This window comes from Clarias gariepinus, chromosome 28 (assembly GCF_024256425.1).
Source record: "Clarias gariepinus isolate MV-2021 ecotype Netherlands chromosome 28, CGAR_prim_01v2, whole genome shotgun sequence".
In the NCBI taxonomy this organism is placed as follows: Eukaryota; Metazoa; Chordata; class Actinopteri; order Siluriformes; family Clariidae; genus Clarias; species Clarias gariepinus.
The window spans coordinates 13,212,617-13,227,921 of record NC_071127.1 but is presented as its reverse complement, the minus strand read 5'-3'; the positions used below and the strand labels follow the sequence as shown (position 1 = coordinate 13,227,921).

At 35.3% G+C, this 15,305-nt stretch overlaps 1 protein-coding gene across 3 annotated transcripts in view; it reads left to right on the top strand.

The window, feature by feature from the left end:
• Positions 1–7,065, top strand: part of spire1a (spire-type actin nucleation factor 1a) — a 40,332-nt gene extending 33,267 nt beyond the window's left edge. For 2 of the 3 annotated variants that reach the window (XM_053490493.1, XM_053490491.1), the window contains 6 exons: positions 551–568; positions 1,095–1,232; positions 1,379–1,449; positions 3,238–3,265; positions 3,386–3,531; positions 5,170–7,065. In XM_053490493.1, the coding sequence (XP_053346468.1) occupies positions 551–568; positions 1,095–1,232; positions 1,379–1,449; positions 3,238–3,265; positions 3,386–3,531; positions 5,170–5,422 (654 nt within the window). In that variant the 3' untranslated portion in view covers positions 5,423–7,065. The remainder of the gene's footprint in view (positions 1–550; positions 569–1,094; positions 1,233–1,378; positions 1,450–3,237; positions 3,266–3,385; positions 3,532–5,169) is intronic. The other variant, XM_053490492.1, reaches the window with a different exon arrangement.
• Positions 7,066–15,305: the final 8,240 nt, after the last annotated feature.

Genomic DNA, 15,305 nt, shown 5'->3' with positions numbered 1-15,305 from the left:
CTGTAGAGCCGTGATTAATGTGGGAGGACTAAGTACCTCGCCTCTGAGAGAGCTCGGCTAGCTAGATCAGCTCTTTCTAGACCTCCAGCTGCAAGAGGTTACAGCATCTCCTTGGAATGGAACTCGCGATCTCCAGATGATGGGGGGATCGCTTTATCACTGCGCCACTTGGAGGCCCAGCAGCTGAAAGATTAACAACATATTCAGTCAGCCAATCATGTGGCAGTAGAGCAGATACAGATCAAGACCGTAAGTTGAAATTCAGATACAAACTCGAGTTAGCTGAACTTTGGAACACATTTATGCACGGAACGAGGGTTGTGGAATTTGGCCACGATTACTTACAAACTTCACAATCGGTGTGCAGAAAACCGTATAATGACCCAGACTTACCTACTATAACATACTTATTTACCTCTATTTTGAATTACAACATACCCAACAAAAACTGAACCTTTTAATGTGATTCCTGCTGATTTTTATAGCCATGCCAAATATATACGAGATTTAATGAAAATAATTTTTCCTCACTTTCTGCACTGTGTTGTAGCTGCCATTGGAAAAGAAGGTAAATGCAGCCTCTTTTCCCTTTACTAACACTCATACCTTGGTATAATTGCCTCATTGCACTTATTATCATCTGTGTTTCATGTCTCGAAGTCGTTGAAAAACATTATAACATATCAAGGCTATAACTGGCTAAAGGTGGAAAAAGAGCAATGGGGCAAATATACTGTAGCATTACAGTGTTATAAAGAAATGTCCAGAGTATAAACACTTCTGTAGTTTGACCCTAACACGTGGTTCGGTGTGGTATGTGGGGGTAAATAAAGGATCGTGGAAGCTACTCAATACTCTCCAGTTTTATGTTCATGTATTAATGACATTGCAACGCACATAACAGCATAGTCGACAGCAGGTCACACCCTAGTATGCTGGTATGTCTTTGCATCACATCCATTTGTGTTTTTGGTCATGAACTGTGTGTCCCGTGCTTTGGTAATCTGGTTTGAGGTGTTCACATGTTGTTGCGTGTGTCGCCGTGCTGAGATGTCTATCTTCAGGTATGCTTAGACTGATGTGTGTGTGTTTAGGAGGAATTCTGCTACCCTGTGGAGTGTCTGACTTTGACCGTAGACGAAGTGATGCACATCAGACGGGTCCTGGTCAAAGCCGAGCTTGAGCGGTATCAGCAGAGCAAAGACCTCTACAATGCCCTGAAGAAAGGAAAGGTGAGTCGCTTGTTGAAAGCACTACATAATAATTCCTGACTTGAGGGCATCGAGGATGCCTTTGATGCATTTTAAATGTTTATAATGCTTTAGGAATATGACTGTACAGTTTTATGTTTTTTTTTTGTTTGTTTGTTTGTTCTCAGCTTTGCTTTTGTTGTCGGACAAAGAAGTTCTCACTTTTCACCTGGTCCAACACGTGTCAGTTCTGCAAGCGGTGAGCCAAGCCTTTATTCCCTATTTTCTTTTATTTAAGAAATGTATTTATACTGGTGGCACAGTGGATTAGTCGTAAGGGCTGTCACATTGCCCTGCCAGGGTTAGGGTTCGATTCTCGCCGCGGGTTTTGGGGAGTTTGCATGTTCTACAGTACCTGTGCTTAATACGTTTCCTCCAGGTTCTTTGGGTTCCAGTCCAAGGACAAGCAGATTAGGTTAATTGGCGTTCACAAATTGTCCATAGTGTGTGTGTGTGTGTGTGTGTGTGTGTGTGTGTGTGTGTAGGTTTGTGTATGTATATACCCCACTGTCCAGGGTGTTTCCGTCTCACGCCCAAAGTCTCCTGGGATGAGCTCTAGGGCCCGTATTCCCAAACCTTCTTAAGCCTAAAAGTTGCTCCAAGTGTTAAAAAAAATTCTAAGAATTACAACATTTTGTTAGAAATTCCCCTTAAATTCAGAACTTAATCCTAGTAAAGATATAAATGATTCACAAAACGTCTTAGCTCTAAAAACAGCTCCTAAGGTTAAAATTGTTAAGAATTTTAAGAGGCTAAAGAGTTTCTATAGTAGAGGACAAAATGGCAGAAAGAAGAAATATTCTTCAAACACTGAACATAAAGCTAAAAGTAAACACTCTCTTCTGTCCAATTTGGTTTCCTTGTTGTTTTACTTCCTTTTAATCCCTTTTGGGTTGTTGACTACATACCATCCAAAAGTTCAACCTAAACAGTCCTGCAACCGTGTAAATTGGTAAAAGCTGAGCTGTTTTGCTCCCATCAATCTGAAATGGATCACAAGTAATAAAATCAGTACGGTAAATAAATACAGTAACCTACTGCATGGAAACTGGTTGCTTTAAAAGTAGACACATTTTCAACATGTGGTTGTTTTAATTAACTTTAAGATATTTAGCCTATAACAGAAACTTTGCATAAGGTAGCCTGTAGTCATGATCATACAATTTCTTTATATACAAACATTATGATTTCACTGTCTGTTCTATTATCATATGATATATTTTCACAAAGTGCGCATTTTTCAAGACTTTTACAAATTTTTTTTTATCAACCAATCACAGTCCTTGAATTGCTGAGTCATCCCTAGCAACGGGGTCGACCACACCTCCTCACTAAGATACTTTCTTTACTCAGAGTTGCTCTAAGAAGTTTCCTGAATCACTTTTAGTCTAGGACTCCCAGCTAGGACTTTTTAGGCTAAGATAGGAGATCTCTGAGAGAATTTTAAGAAGCTTTGTGAATACAGGCCCAGGCTGCCTCCGTGACCCTGAACACAGGATAAGTAAGCAGGGTAGAAAATAAATAAGCCGTATATGGTTGTGTATATGACAAATAAAATTTGAACGCATACATTTTTTTAAAACAATATTGGAAAATAGATTGAATTTTTCTTCCACATCAGATTCTTGACATACAATTCCAAATTTATTTCCGTTCCAGACTACAGACTATGGAAAGTTTCAAGGGTGTGAATATTTATTCACGGATCTAAGAAAAGCCTGACTATAATAACTGTTTTTTGTGCTGCAGTAATTACTATAATTATATGTTAGAAATAATAATAAGTGTTAAAAGGTTACAAGAACAGCGTGCCGGTTTTTTATTTATTTATTTTTTTTCCTTTTATGAAATGTGTTTTTGGAAATTACTGTGTTGTAAGAAAAATACACCACTTCAGGACATGCCGTTACTGGAATATCATCAGCCGCACTTTTGTTTGAGTAATAGTGTAGGCTTTACTAACGAACCTCTGCTTTATTTGTTACAGAGCGGTGTGTTCACAGTGTTGTGAGAAGGTATGTACAGTATGACTCCCGGCTCTTCATGTTACACGTACGCCTGCTAATTCAGGCGTCTTTATTATGATACTGCAATGTGAATAGATGCAAATTAATTACCGAATCTCATTCTTTAAGATGAAGCTGCCCTCCAAGCCGTATGCCAACCTGCCCGTTTACTCTCTCGGCCCCACTAGCCTGTCTAAGAAGGATGCTGGAGTCACAGCCCAAGCGGAGAAACCTTCGTCCAACCAGCGCAACAGCCTGAAACCCTCCACATCCAGGTTGGATTTTTTTAGACAGAGTTTTTTTTTCTTTTGTAGATCAGAATAATGTATTTTACTAAATTCTTCCATCCAATACAAGAAGCTTCTTCCCGTATTTAATTTTTTTTCCATTTTTGTGCAATATTACCTGGAGGAATTGTTAATATTAGATTAATAATGCTAAGATTGGTGGCACGGTGTTGTAGTGGTTAGAACTGTCGCCTTCAGGATCCGGGTTCGATTCCCGCCTCGGGGTCTGAGTTTGCATGTACTCATCGTGCTTGTTGGGTTTCCTCCAGTGCTCTGGTTTCCTCCCAAAGACATGCAGATTAGACTAAGTGGTGTTCCTAAATCGCCTGTAGTGTGTTGACCGGAGGTCCAACCATAATATTGGGCACAATGGTCGCCACTGGCCTCCACAATCCCTAGTTGGACTACACAGATTCCTAGATGGACGGATGGACATGGAATTTAAAAATTTTCAGAACCATCTGGTATAAATGACATATAGGGGTAAAAATCTTCTTCAGATTCCAAACACATATTATTTGCTTTAAACAAGTGTCACGGAACTGAATTTATTTTCGTCATGTTCACATTACAAGCCACATTTGTAAATTGTACATTTTTATTTTTTTTGGTCGAACTGAATTTTCATGTCATGATGGTTCACATTTATAATGTACAAATGACTTTTATCTGGCTCTAATGTGAACGCATCTTTCCTTTGAAACTGCATGCGCGCAAACATATATACATGCATATATATGTGTATGTATATATATATATATATATAGATAGATAGATAGATAGATATGTGTGTATTTATATATGTATGTATGTATATGTATATATGTATATATGTATATATAGTATATATGTATATATTAGGGCCGGGATTTGATTTAAAAAAATAATCAAATTAGAGGCTTCTTAATTAATTAATCGAAATTAATCGCATTTAAATATTTGACCTGAGAACAGTGAGAAGTAAGTTTTTTCATATGGATTTTTAGTATACCATTGAATAATGACTCTTCAACCCTATATGTTTAGCATTGAGGTGATACTTGAGGCTCGATGTGCTGCGGTGATATGCGAATTCCCTGTTGCATAGCTTGCACACAACCATGCTCTTATCGACGCTTCCATCCATTCATTTTTTATAACAAAATTTCCCATCCACAGGGCCAACCAAAGCGGTCTCATCAGCTTCTTTGTCCATGTTCACTGTGGTTTGTTTTTGTCTGAACGCTAGTTGGTGCTCCAGTATAATCGGTCTTCCGAAACTCATCCAGTGAGAAACGTTCCACGGTGCAAAAATAAGTGCGATTAAAATGTGTTAAAAAAATTTAACACGTTATTTTTGTGTAATTAATTAATCTAAATTAACGCGTTAAAGTATATATATATATATATATATATATATATATATATTTTTTTTTTTTTTAACAATAGATACGATTTTAGTAAAAAAAAATAATAATAAAAAGCCCATGTTACGGTCTTTATCAATGAATACAAAACATTTCACATGTCCCCATCTTCTATTTGCTGTACATTCCCACTAGTGCATGCACATCTCATGATGAGGAGCTCCTTAACAATGGGCCAAATACATTATTATTTGGTTAATACTTGTCTCCCTATTCACAGACCGTCCAAGCATGGGGAGGGCAGCACATCCAGAGATGAACTGGACTTCCCAAAGGAGCTGACGGAGGACTGGAGCACCATGGAGGTGTGCGTGGGCTGCAAGACGTTCATCAACGACATCATCTCCAGCAGCAAACGCAGCCTAGTGGCTAGCACTCGATCACGGCAAAAGCGCAAAACCCAGTCCTTATACTTGTCTCCTTCCAGATCTCGCAATTTCCGTCCCACGGAGCAGACCATCAAGGAAGCCTAGGCAGGAGCAGCTCCGGTGCGGTCGTTTATTCATCCTGTTTAGTCTTGGAGAATGTGTTTTATGAATGTCAGTCCAAGATGTTGACCAGGTGTGTCAAGATGAGTATGTCGTGTATGACGACGGTCCAAAAAAATATATCATGTACGAGTCATATCTGTAATTTCTCTGGAAGAATCCTGTCCTTTCCTGCTGTTATATGACCGTCTATTGCTCTAGGGATCATTTTCCCGCCTCTGGGAGCGAACGTCTTAACAAAGGGTCGGCATTTCTAATGGTTTGGTCCGGCTATCCAGTTCATCCCGTCTGTTTAGTCTGACTTCAGCATGAAGAATGTCTTCCACTTCGAGTATGAAGACTAGATGGCGTGTTGGCTGCCGTATCACCAAATCAAAAGGAAGATTTATTGTTGCATAGTTTCTGTTTTTCCAGAGGTGGCCTAAAGAAGAATGTATTTCTGTCCTTCCTCAACTGTACCAGCCCTGTCCCCCAGTCTCAGGAAATAGGAAAATGTGATGTTAAACTATAGAAATGTAGTTTACCAAAGGCTTCATAGCCCACCCTTTTTTTAAAACCAGCTTTTTTCATATATTTCATATTCCAGATGTGCATGTAACACTGGGAGAAAAATGTATCGAATGCGACCTGAATGTATATTTTTATTAGAGTGAGAACCATACAGTTGTATGTAAATAGTACGCTGAAGGATCAGCCCCAGACCTGTAAATAATGTTTACTCAGGAATAAATGAAGTAGACAGACAGACAGACAGACAGCCCGGGGACTCGGCAGTCTGCTCTTTTTCGCCCAGTTACTGACCAAATGCTTTTCTCCTCATTTGGTGTTTGTTTAAACTGCTGCTTTGTTAGACAAACCGTTTGATAATTGCAAAAAAAAAAAAAAAATTAAGATATATATTTTTTACTTTGGTTTAACTATGGTGTTTATGACTTTAGTAAAAAAAAAAAAAAAAAAGTAAGCTCATTTCATTTCCCAACCTCAGCTTCTTAACATTTTCTAGGAATTTGGATGAAGTGCTTACTTGTGCCAAAATAACTCTCTACAATCTCAATGCTTTGTTTTGTTGGACCTGCTGTACATAATAAATATCATGCAATAGGAGATACATTTACAGTAGCAACATGATCTAAAATATTATCGTGTATTCTCTGTTAGTGTTTATATAGTTTTAAAATAATATAATTATTGTAATTATTTTCACGGTCGTGTAATTTTTTTGCTATGTTTTCACATAATGCACTTTCACATGACAGCAACTGCTGAATTTGTTTTTATGTATTCATGTCATTTTTTTTTTTTTTTTTTTTTTTTTTTTTTTTTAAACCTGTTGTGAAGCTGTGCGGTCAGGTGTGAGCAGCTGAAACAGTAGGCCTTAAGGTATTTTCCGATCCCTTTTCATCTATTAAAAATGCAAGCGGAACAAAAACTGCACCAGTCACGGGTTCTTTTGGCCGAATGTATTGCAGACGATCCAATCAGACTGTCGGTTCACTTACTGTATCGCCTCTCTGTAAAAGATGAACAATGTGCATGTAAAAGCTATGGTCCTTTTATTTTATTATTATTATTATTATTATTATTATTATGATTGAACAAATCAGTTTATAATAAACATATTTCATGCAGAGCAATTTTGAGATTATTATAATTATTTATTTTTACATTTCTGTGTAAGAGGGTATACTACTGCCAGACATTAAGAGCATAAAAATGCAGTCATTTATTAGAACAAATTTAAAATAAAGTATGCTTAATGTTTTTTTTTTTTCTCTCTCTTTGTTGTAGAATGTATTTGTTTCATAATATACTGTATATACAGAGTCAGGCAAAAAAGAATTATAATACACACTTCAGGAAAATAAAAATTGTAACATGAAAATTTTAACACTAAAAATATTGATATATGTATGATATTATGATATGACAATATTATTACGATATTAATATAATGTACATTACAAATATATAATGTACAGCTATTTCCTGAATTGCGTATACATTTTTTTTGGGGCAGATTTGTATATGTATGTATATATACAGTACAATGTGTGTGTGTGTAGCCAAAAAAAATGGACACACACACATATATATATATATATATATATATGTATATGTGTGTGTGTGTGTGTATATATATATATATATATATATATATATATATATATACAGTGGTGTGAAAAACTATTTGCCCCCTTCCTGATTTCTTATTCTTTTGCATGTTTGTCACACAAAATGTTTCTGATCATCAAACACATTTAACTATTAGTCAAAGATAACACAAGTAAACACAAAATGCAGTTTTTAAATGATGGTTTTTATTATTTATGGAGAAAAAAAAAATCCAAACCTACATGGCCCTGTGTGAAAAAGTAATTGCCCCCTGAACCTCATAACTGGTTGGGCCACCCTTAGCAGCAATAACTGCAATCAAGCGTTTGCGATAACTTGCAACGAGTCTTTTACAGCGCTCTGGAGGAATTTTGGCCCACTCATCTTTGCAGAATTGTTGTAATTCAGCTTTATTTGAGGGTTTTCTAGCATGAACCGCCTTTTTAAGGTCATGCCACAACATCTCAATAGGATTCAGGTCAGGACTTTTACTAGGCCACTCCAAAGTCTTCATTTTGTTTTTCTTCAGCCATTCAGAGGTGGATTTGCTGGTGTGTTTTGGGTCATTGTCCTGCTGCAGCACCCAAGATCGCTTCAGCTTGAGTTGACGAACAGATGGCCGGACATTCTCCTTCAGGATTTTTTGGTAGACAGTAGAATTCATGGTTCCATCTATCACAGCAAGCCTTCCAGGTCCTGAAGCAGCAAAACAACCCCAGACCATCACACTACCACCACCATATTTTACTGTTAGTATGATGTTCTTTTTCTGAAATGCTGTGTTACTTTTACGCCAGATGTAACGGGACACGCACCTTCCAAAAAGTTCAACTTTTGTCTTGTCGGTCCACATTGTATTTTTCCAAAAGTCTTGGCAATCATTGAGATGTTTTTTAGCAAAATTGAGACGAGCCTTAATGTTCTTTTTGCTTAAAAGTGGTTTGCGCCTTGGAAATCTGCCATGCAGGCCGTTTTTGCCCAGTGTCTTTCTTATGGTGGAGTCGTGATCACTGACCTTAATTGAGGCAAGTGAGGCCTGCAGTTCTTTAGATGTTGTCCTGGGGTCTTTTGTGGTCTCGGATGAGTTGTCTCTGCGCTCTTGGGGTAATTTTGGTCGGCCGGCCACTCCTGGGAAGGTTCACCACTGTTCCATGTTTTTGCCATTTGTGGATAATGGCTCTCACTGTGGTTTGCTGGAGTCCCAAAGCTTTAGAAATGGCTTTATAACCTTTACCAGACTGATAGATCTCAATTACTTTTGTTCTCATTTTTTTCTGAATTTCTTTGGATCTTGGCATGATGTCTAGCTTTTGAGGTGCTTTTGGTCTGCTTCTCTGTGTCAGGTAGCTCCTATTTAAGTGATTTCTTGATTGAAACAGGTGTGGCAGTAATCAGGCCTGGGGGTGACTACAGAAATTGAACTCAGGTGTGATAAACCACAGTTAAGTTATTTTTTTAACAAGGGGGGCAATTACTTTTTCACACAGGGCCATGTAGATTTGGAGTTTTTTTTTCTCCCTTAAAAACGTAACCTTCATTTAAAAACTGCATTTTGTGTTCAATTATGTTATCTTTGACTAATAGTTAAAGGTTTTTGATGAGCAGAAACTTTTAAGTGTGACAAACATGCAAAAGAATAAGAAATCAGGAAGGGGGCAAATATTTTTTCACACCAGTGTGTATATATATATATATATATATATATATATATATATATATATATATATATATACACACACACACACACTACCGTTCAAAAGTTTGGGGCCACTTGCAAATTTCTTTGATATTGTTTAGTGTTTTATTTTCTACATTCTACAACAATACTGGGGATTTCAAAACTATAAAATAACACATGGAATTGGGTAATTACGTAAAAACATTAAACAGTTAGTTGTTATTTTAAGACACAGAGGTCGGCCTTTCTGTAATAGTTCTTGCAAGAACAGTATCATCAAGTGCATTTGCAAAATCCGTCAAGCACCATAATGAAACTGGCTCTCATGAAGGCCGTCCCAGGAGGGCGAGACCAAAACCTACCTCTACCTCAGACGAGAAGTTCATTTAGAGTTATCAGCCTGAAAAATGACCAATTAACAGCAGCTCAGATTAGAGGCGTTATGAAGCCTTTACAGAGCAGAAATAGCAGAAACATCTCAATATCAACTGTTCAAAGGAGATTAATGCATTTTTTGGACGCCTTTAGCATTCCTTTACAATGTAGAAAGAAATAAAAATCAGGAACGATCATGGAGTTAGAAAGTGTTCTAAAACTTTTGAACGGTAGTGTATATATATAGATAGATATGCATATGTGTGTGTGTGTATATGAAGTAATTCTTTAGTGTGATTATGTGTGCCACCAGTGCGACATCACTTCTTATTCCTTCCCTGTTAGTGGAGTCTCCAGTTGTGCTGTGCATTTTGGCTGTGATAAAGCGCCATCTAGTGTTGGATTGTGGCCTACTCAAAAATGTAAAATTTAAAATCCTAAAGATAAGCAATGATTTCAATTATCAGTGGTGCAGAACACCTGTCACCTTGTATTTATGTGTTAAGTGAGTTGATTTACTGCTTCAGAACCTCAACCTCGCTCTAAGCCATTTCCACATATAAAGGAATTCCTGGGAGGCCAGCATTTCTGACATGAAGCAGGCAGTCCTATCATGTGTAGCAGGGGTTTATAAAGACAAATAAAGAGACTCCTTATTTGTTCAAAATTGTTCTGCATAATCAAAAGTCCTGGTTTGACCTAAACATCCCACGAAAGATCCTAAAGACAAGCAATCTTTCTGCATTTTAACCATGAGTGGTGCAGAACACCTGTCACTTGCACAGTGTTTATGCATTAAGCAGATTGATTTGGTGCTTCTGGAGCTATTATAATTTAAGCCATCTTTCTTTTTTCTTTTTGCTTTTCCCCTTCTTTTACATATCAGACCTAAATATGAAACTATGCACTTAGTAGACTAGGTTTAGAGCTAAAGGAGGTCAGTTGTTCAAGTCAGTGGATTTGCGCAACAGTTATTACTATCTGCCCATCAGCACACAACATGTATACGAATGAATAGCCTGGCGTATAGGAATCCTACCCTTTAAACTCTTCCAGTTTTTAAGATATATGCCTTATCTCCAGAAAAATGTGAGTACTACTATATTTGGACTATAGGTGTCCTATGTGCCCCAAAGCATTTGAGACATGTCCAGTCTACTTGCATACACTTTGTGAACTGGGCACTACCTAAGAAACTACCTAACACCTAGGTTGTCTACACAATTAATTGTCTGGACCCTTGATCATCTGAGAATTCTAGCCAGTCCATGTTAACGTATGGTATATAAGACGCTTTATCTGTCCGATCCAGTGAATCAGTCATGTGTAGTAACGGCTTGTCCAGAGGATTCCAGGACAGCCAATTGTAGATGCAATGGTATTCTCTGGTGTCATGCTAAAAAGCACATTACAGTACCAATCCCATCGGACTTAGGGCACGAGGTGGGCTCCAACCTGGACCGGGTGCCAAACCACTGTATGGCACACAATCACACACTATAGTGATTTGGGAATGTCAGTTATGCATGTCTTTATACTGTCGGAGGAAACCCACCAAGCATACAGATAACATGTAAGCTATATGCGCCACATCCTCCGTACAGTCCTCCGTGCGCACCGGAATCGAACCCAGACCCTCGAGGTGCAAGGCGACCGTGTTAACCACTAAGCCACCATGCCACCCACTAAAATACCATTTCATACAAAATACAATTATTTCAAATGGCATCATATCAGTGTAAACTAAAATTGCAGTTCGGGGCTCTCTTGTTTTCTTATGATCTAAATCCAGACTCCATAATCCTGCACAGTTTAAGGTTGGCCTGATCTGGCACAACTGACTCATAACGTCATTATTAATTTGTACTTTACTTATTAAATGATTACAAAGATACTATAGTTTGGGCTCAACAGTGGCAGCTTGGCAATGCTGGGGTTCGAACCCCTGACCTCCCTATCAGTAACCCAGTAACCCACAGCCTTAACCGACTGAGCCACCACTGCGTTTACAGTTTACTTATTCCTATTCCTATTATTGAATTATAAAAAAAAAACACTGCAATATACTATGGCATGTAGAAAATTATTATAGCAAATACTATGTGGTATGCAGAAATTACTAGAATAAATACTACAGTTCCCTATGGTGCGTAGTTAATTTCTACAGTAAATACTACAGTTTGCAACAGCATGTTTTAAGTATTAGAATTAAAAACTACAATGTACCACAGTGTGTAATAAATTAGTATAGTAAATACTGCAGTTGACTATGGTGTACTGTAGTATTTACTATAGTAAACTATAGTATTTGTCCTATCAGTATTTATGTCTGATTTTATTTCAGTGCCTGAAAAAAAAAAAAAAAAATAAATATATATATATATATATATATATATATATATATATATATAAAGTATATTTGTATATAAGTATAAAAAGTATATGTTATTTTATATGTTATTTTATATAATTTTATATAATACTAATAATACGGTGTATGAAATACACCATCACAATACAGGATGTACAGTATTAGTGCACTGGATCTCTTGAAGCTACGACAAAACACAAGAAGAGGACATTAATCCTAAAATCCTAAAAGTAGCCATATAGCCTTTACATTAAATTTAGCTCATGAAAACATTGAATACGGTTTTTCACCCAGATTCAGCAGTTCTATAATGGTGCTTTTTAGTGCAGTGTGTGTGTGTGTGTGTGTGAGAGAGAGAGAGAGAGAGAGAGATCTGCACTTTTCCAACTTTATGAAACATTTCAACAAGTACATTATTTGTCTTGTTAGCAGGCCAAAAGGTTTGAATGTAATTTGTGGAGTAATTTGAAGCATCCCGCACTGTGTCATTTCACCTGAGCATTAGGAATAACCATTTGTCCATTAGGTGACTCCTGATGATTGCTCTTAGCCTTAACAAGCCTCAGGAAATTATCTGCTCTGGGGTGAAATAAGCAGATGCATGAAAATCAGTTATACTGTACAGTTTATCTCAGGAAAGTTGAACGAGGTCAATAAAGTAGTGAGACTGGATCTGCTAAGAGGGGCGCATGTATACCAGAGGAGTGCTAATAAGAAAAAGCTGGAGCATCTTTACACCCCGGCTGAACATAAAGTCATAAAATCTGGATTGAGATCTATATCTTCACTGCCTTTTATAGTTGCCGGGGTGGTATCATCAAACATTTACATTTTGTAGCTTTAGAATGAACCGTATTTTAACTAGAAGTGTGTATATGATGAAGCTTTACCATGAAAGTGAATTATGTTCCGAAATGTTTTAAAAGGTGCACTATATCTACATTTCCAGCATATAAAGAGTATAAAACAAGAACATGTACAGTTTAGTTCCTTTTCATCATATATTAAAAGGATGTTTTAAATGCTACAGTTAACTACGATGTGTAAAGAATTACTAGAATAAATGCTACACTTTACTATAATGTACTGTATGGTAAATTGCTATGGTAGGCATTACAGTTTCCTATGGCATGTAGTTACTTATTATAGCAAATCAAAAAAGAAGTTTAATTCAGCATGTTGTAATTACTAGAATAAATACCACAGTTCACTATAGGGTATAGTAAATTATATAAATAATACAGTTTACATGTAGTAATAACGAGAATAAATATTACAGTCCACTACAGCGTATAGTAAATTATGGTAGTAATTACTAGAATTAATACTACAGTTTTTTATGACAGGTAGTAAATTATTAAAGTAAATACTACAGTTTTCTACAGTGTATAGTAATTACTAGAATAAATACTACAGTTTAATATGGCATTTAGAAAATTATTATAGTAAATACTACAGTTTACTTCTGTGTTTAATAATTACTAGAATAAATACTACTGTTTACTATAGTGTATAGTAAATTATATAAATAATACAGTTTACATGTAGTAATAACGAGAATAAATATTACAGTCCACTACAGCTTGTAGTAAATTATAAGAGTAAATTATGGAAGTAATTACTAGAATTAATACTAAAGTTTTTTTTATGACAGGTAGTAAATTATTAAAGTAAATACTACAGTTTTCTACAGTGTATAGTAATTACTAGAATAAATACTACAGTTTAATATGGCATTTAGAAAATTATTATAGTAAATACTACAGTTTACTTCTGTGTTTAATAATTACTAGAATAAATACTGCAGTTTAATATGGCATGTGGAAAATTACTATAGTAAATACTACAGTTTACTTCGGTATATAGTATTTACTAGAATAAATTCTGCAGTTTAATATGGCAGGTAGAAAATTACTATAGTAAATACTACAGTTTACTTCGGTATATAGTATTTACTAGAATAAATTCTGCAGTTTAATATGGCAGGTAGAAAATTACTAGAATAAATACCACAGTTCACTATAGGGTATAGTAAATTATATAAATAATACAGTTTACATGTAGTAATAACGAGAATAAATATTACAGTCCACTACAGCGTGTAGTAAATTATGGTAGTAATTACTAGAATTAATACTACAGTTTTTTATGACAGGTAGTAAATTATTAAAGTAAATACTACAGTTTTCTACAGTGTATAGTAATTACTAGAATAAATACTACAGTTTAATATGGCATTTAGAAAATTATTATAGTAAATACTACAGTTTTCTACAGTGTATAGTAATTACTAGAATAAATACTACAGTTTAATATGGCATTTAGAAAATTATTATAGTAAATACTACAGTTTACTTCTGTGTTTAATAATTACTAGAATAAATACTGCAGTTTAATATGGCATGTGGAAAATTACTATAGTAAATACTACAGTTTACTTCGGTATATAGTATTTACTAGAATAAATTCTGCAGTTTAATATGGCAGGTAGAAAATTACTATAGTAAATACTACAGTTTACTTCGGTATATAGTATTTACTAGAATAAATTCTGCAGTTTAATATGGCAGGTAGAAAATTACTAGAATAAATACCACAGTTCACTATAGGGTATAGTAAATTATATAAATAATACAGTTTACATGTAGTAATAACGAGAATAAATATTACAGTCCACTACAGCGTGTAGTAAATTATGGTAGTAATTACTAGAATTAATACTACAGTTTTTTATGACAGGTAGTAAATTATTAAAGTAAATACTACAGTTTTCTACAGTGTATAGTAATTACTAGAATAAATACTACAGTTTAATATGGCATTTAGAAAATTATTATAGTAAATACTACAGTATACTTCTGTGTTTAATAATTACTAGAACAAATACTGCAGTTTAATATGGCATGTAAAGAAATACTATAGTAAATACTACAGTTTACTTCTGTGTTTAATAATTACTAGAATAAATATTACAGTCCACTACAGCTTGTAATAAATTATAAGAGTAAATTATGGAAGTAATTACTAGAATTAATACTAAAGTTTTTTTTTATGACAGGTAGTAAATTATTAAAGTAAATACTACAGTTTTCTACAGTGTATAGTAATTACTAGAATAAATACTAGTTTAATATGGCATTTAGAAAATTATTATAGTAAATACTACAGTTTACTTCTGTGTTTAATAATTACTAGAATAAATACTGCAGTTTAATATGGCATGTGGAAAATTACTATAGTAAATACTACAGTTTACTTCGGTATATAGTATTTACTAGAATAAATTCTGCAGTTTAATATGGCAGGTAGAAAATTACTAAAGTAAATACTAC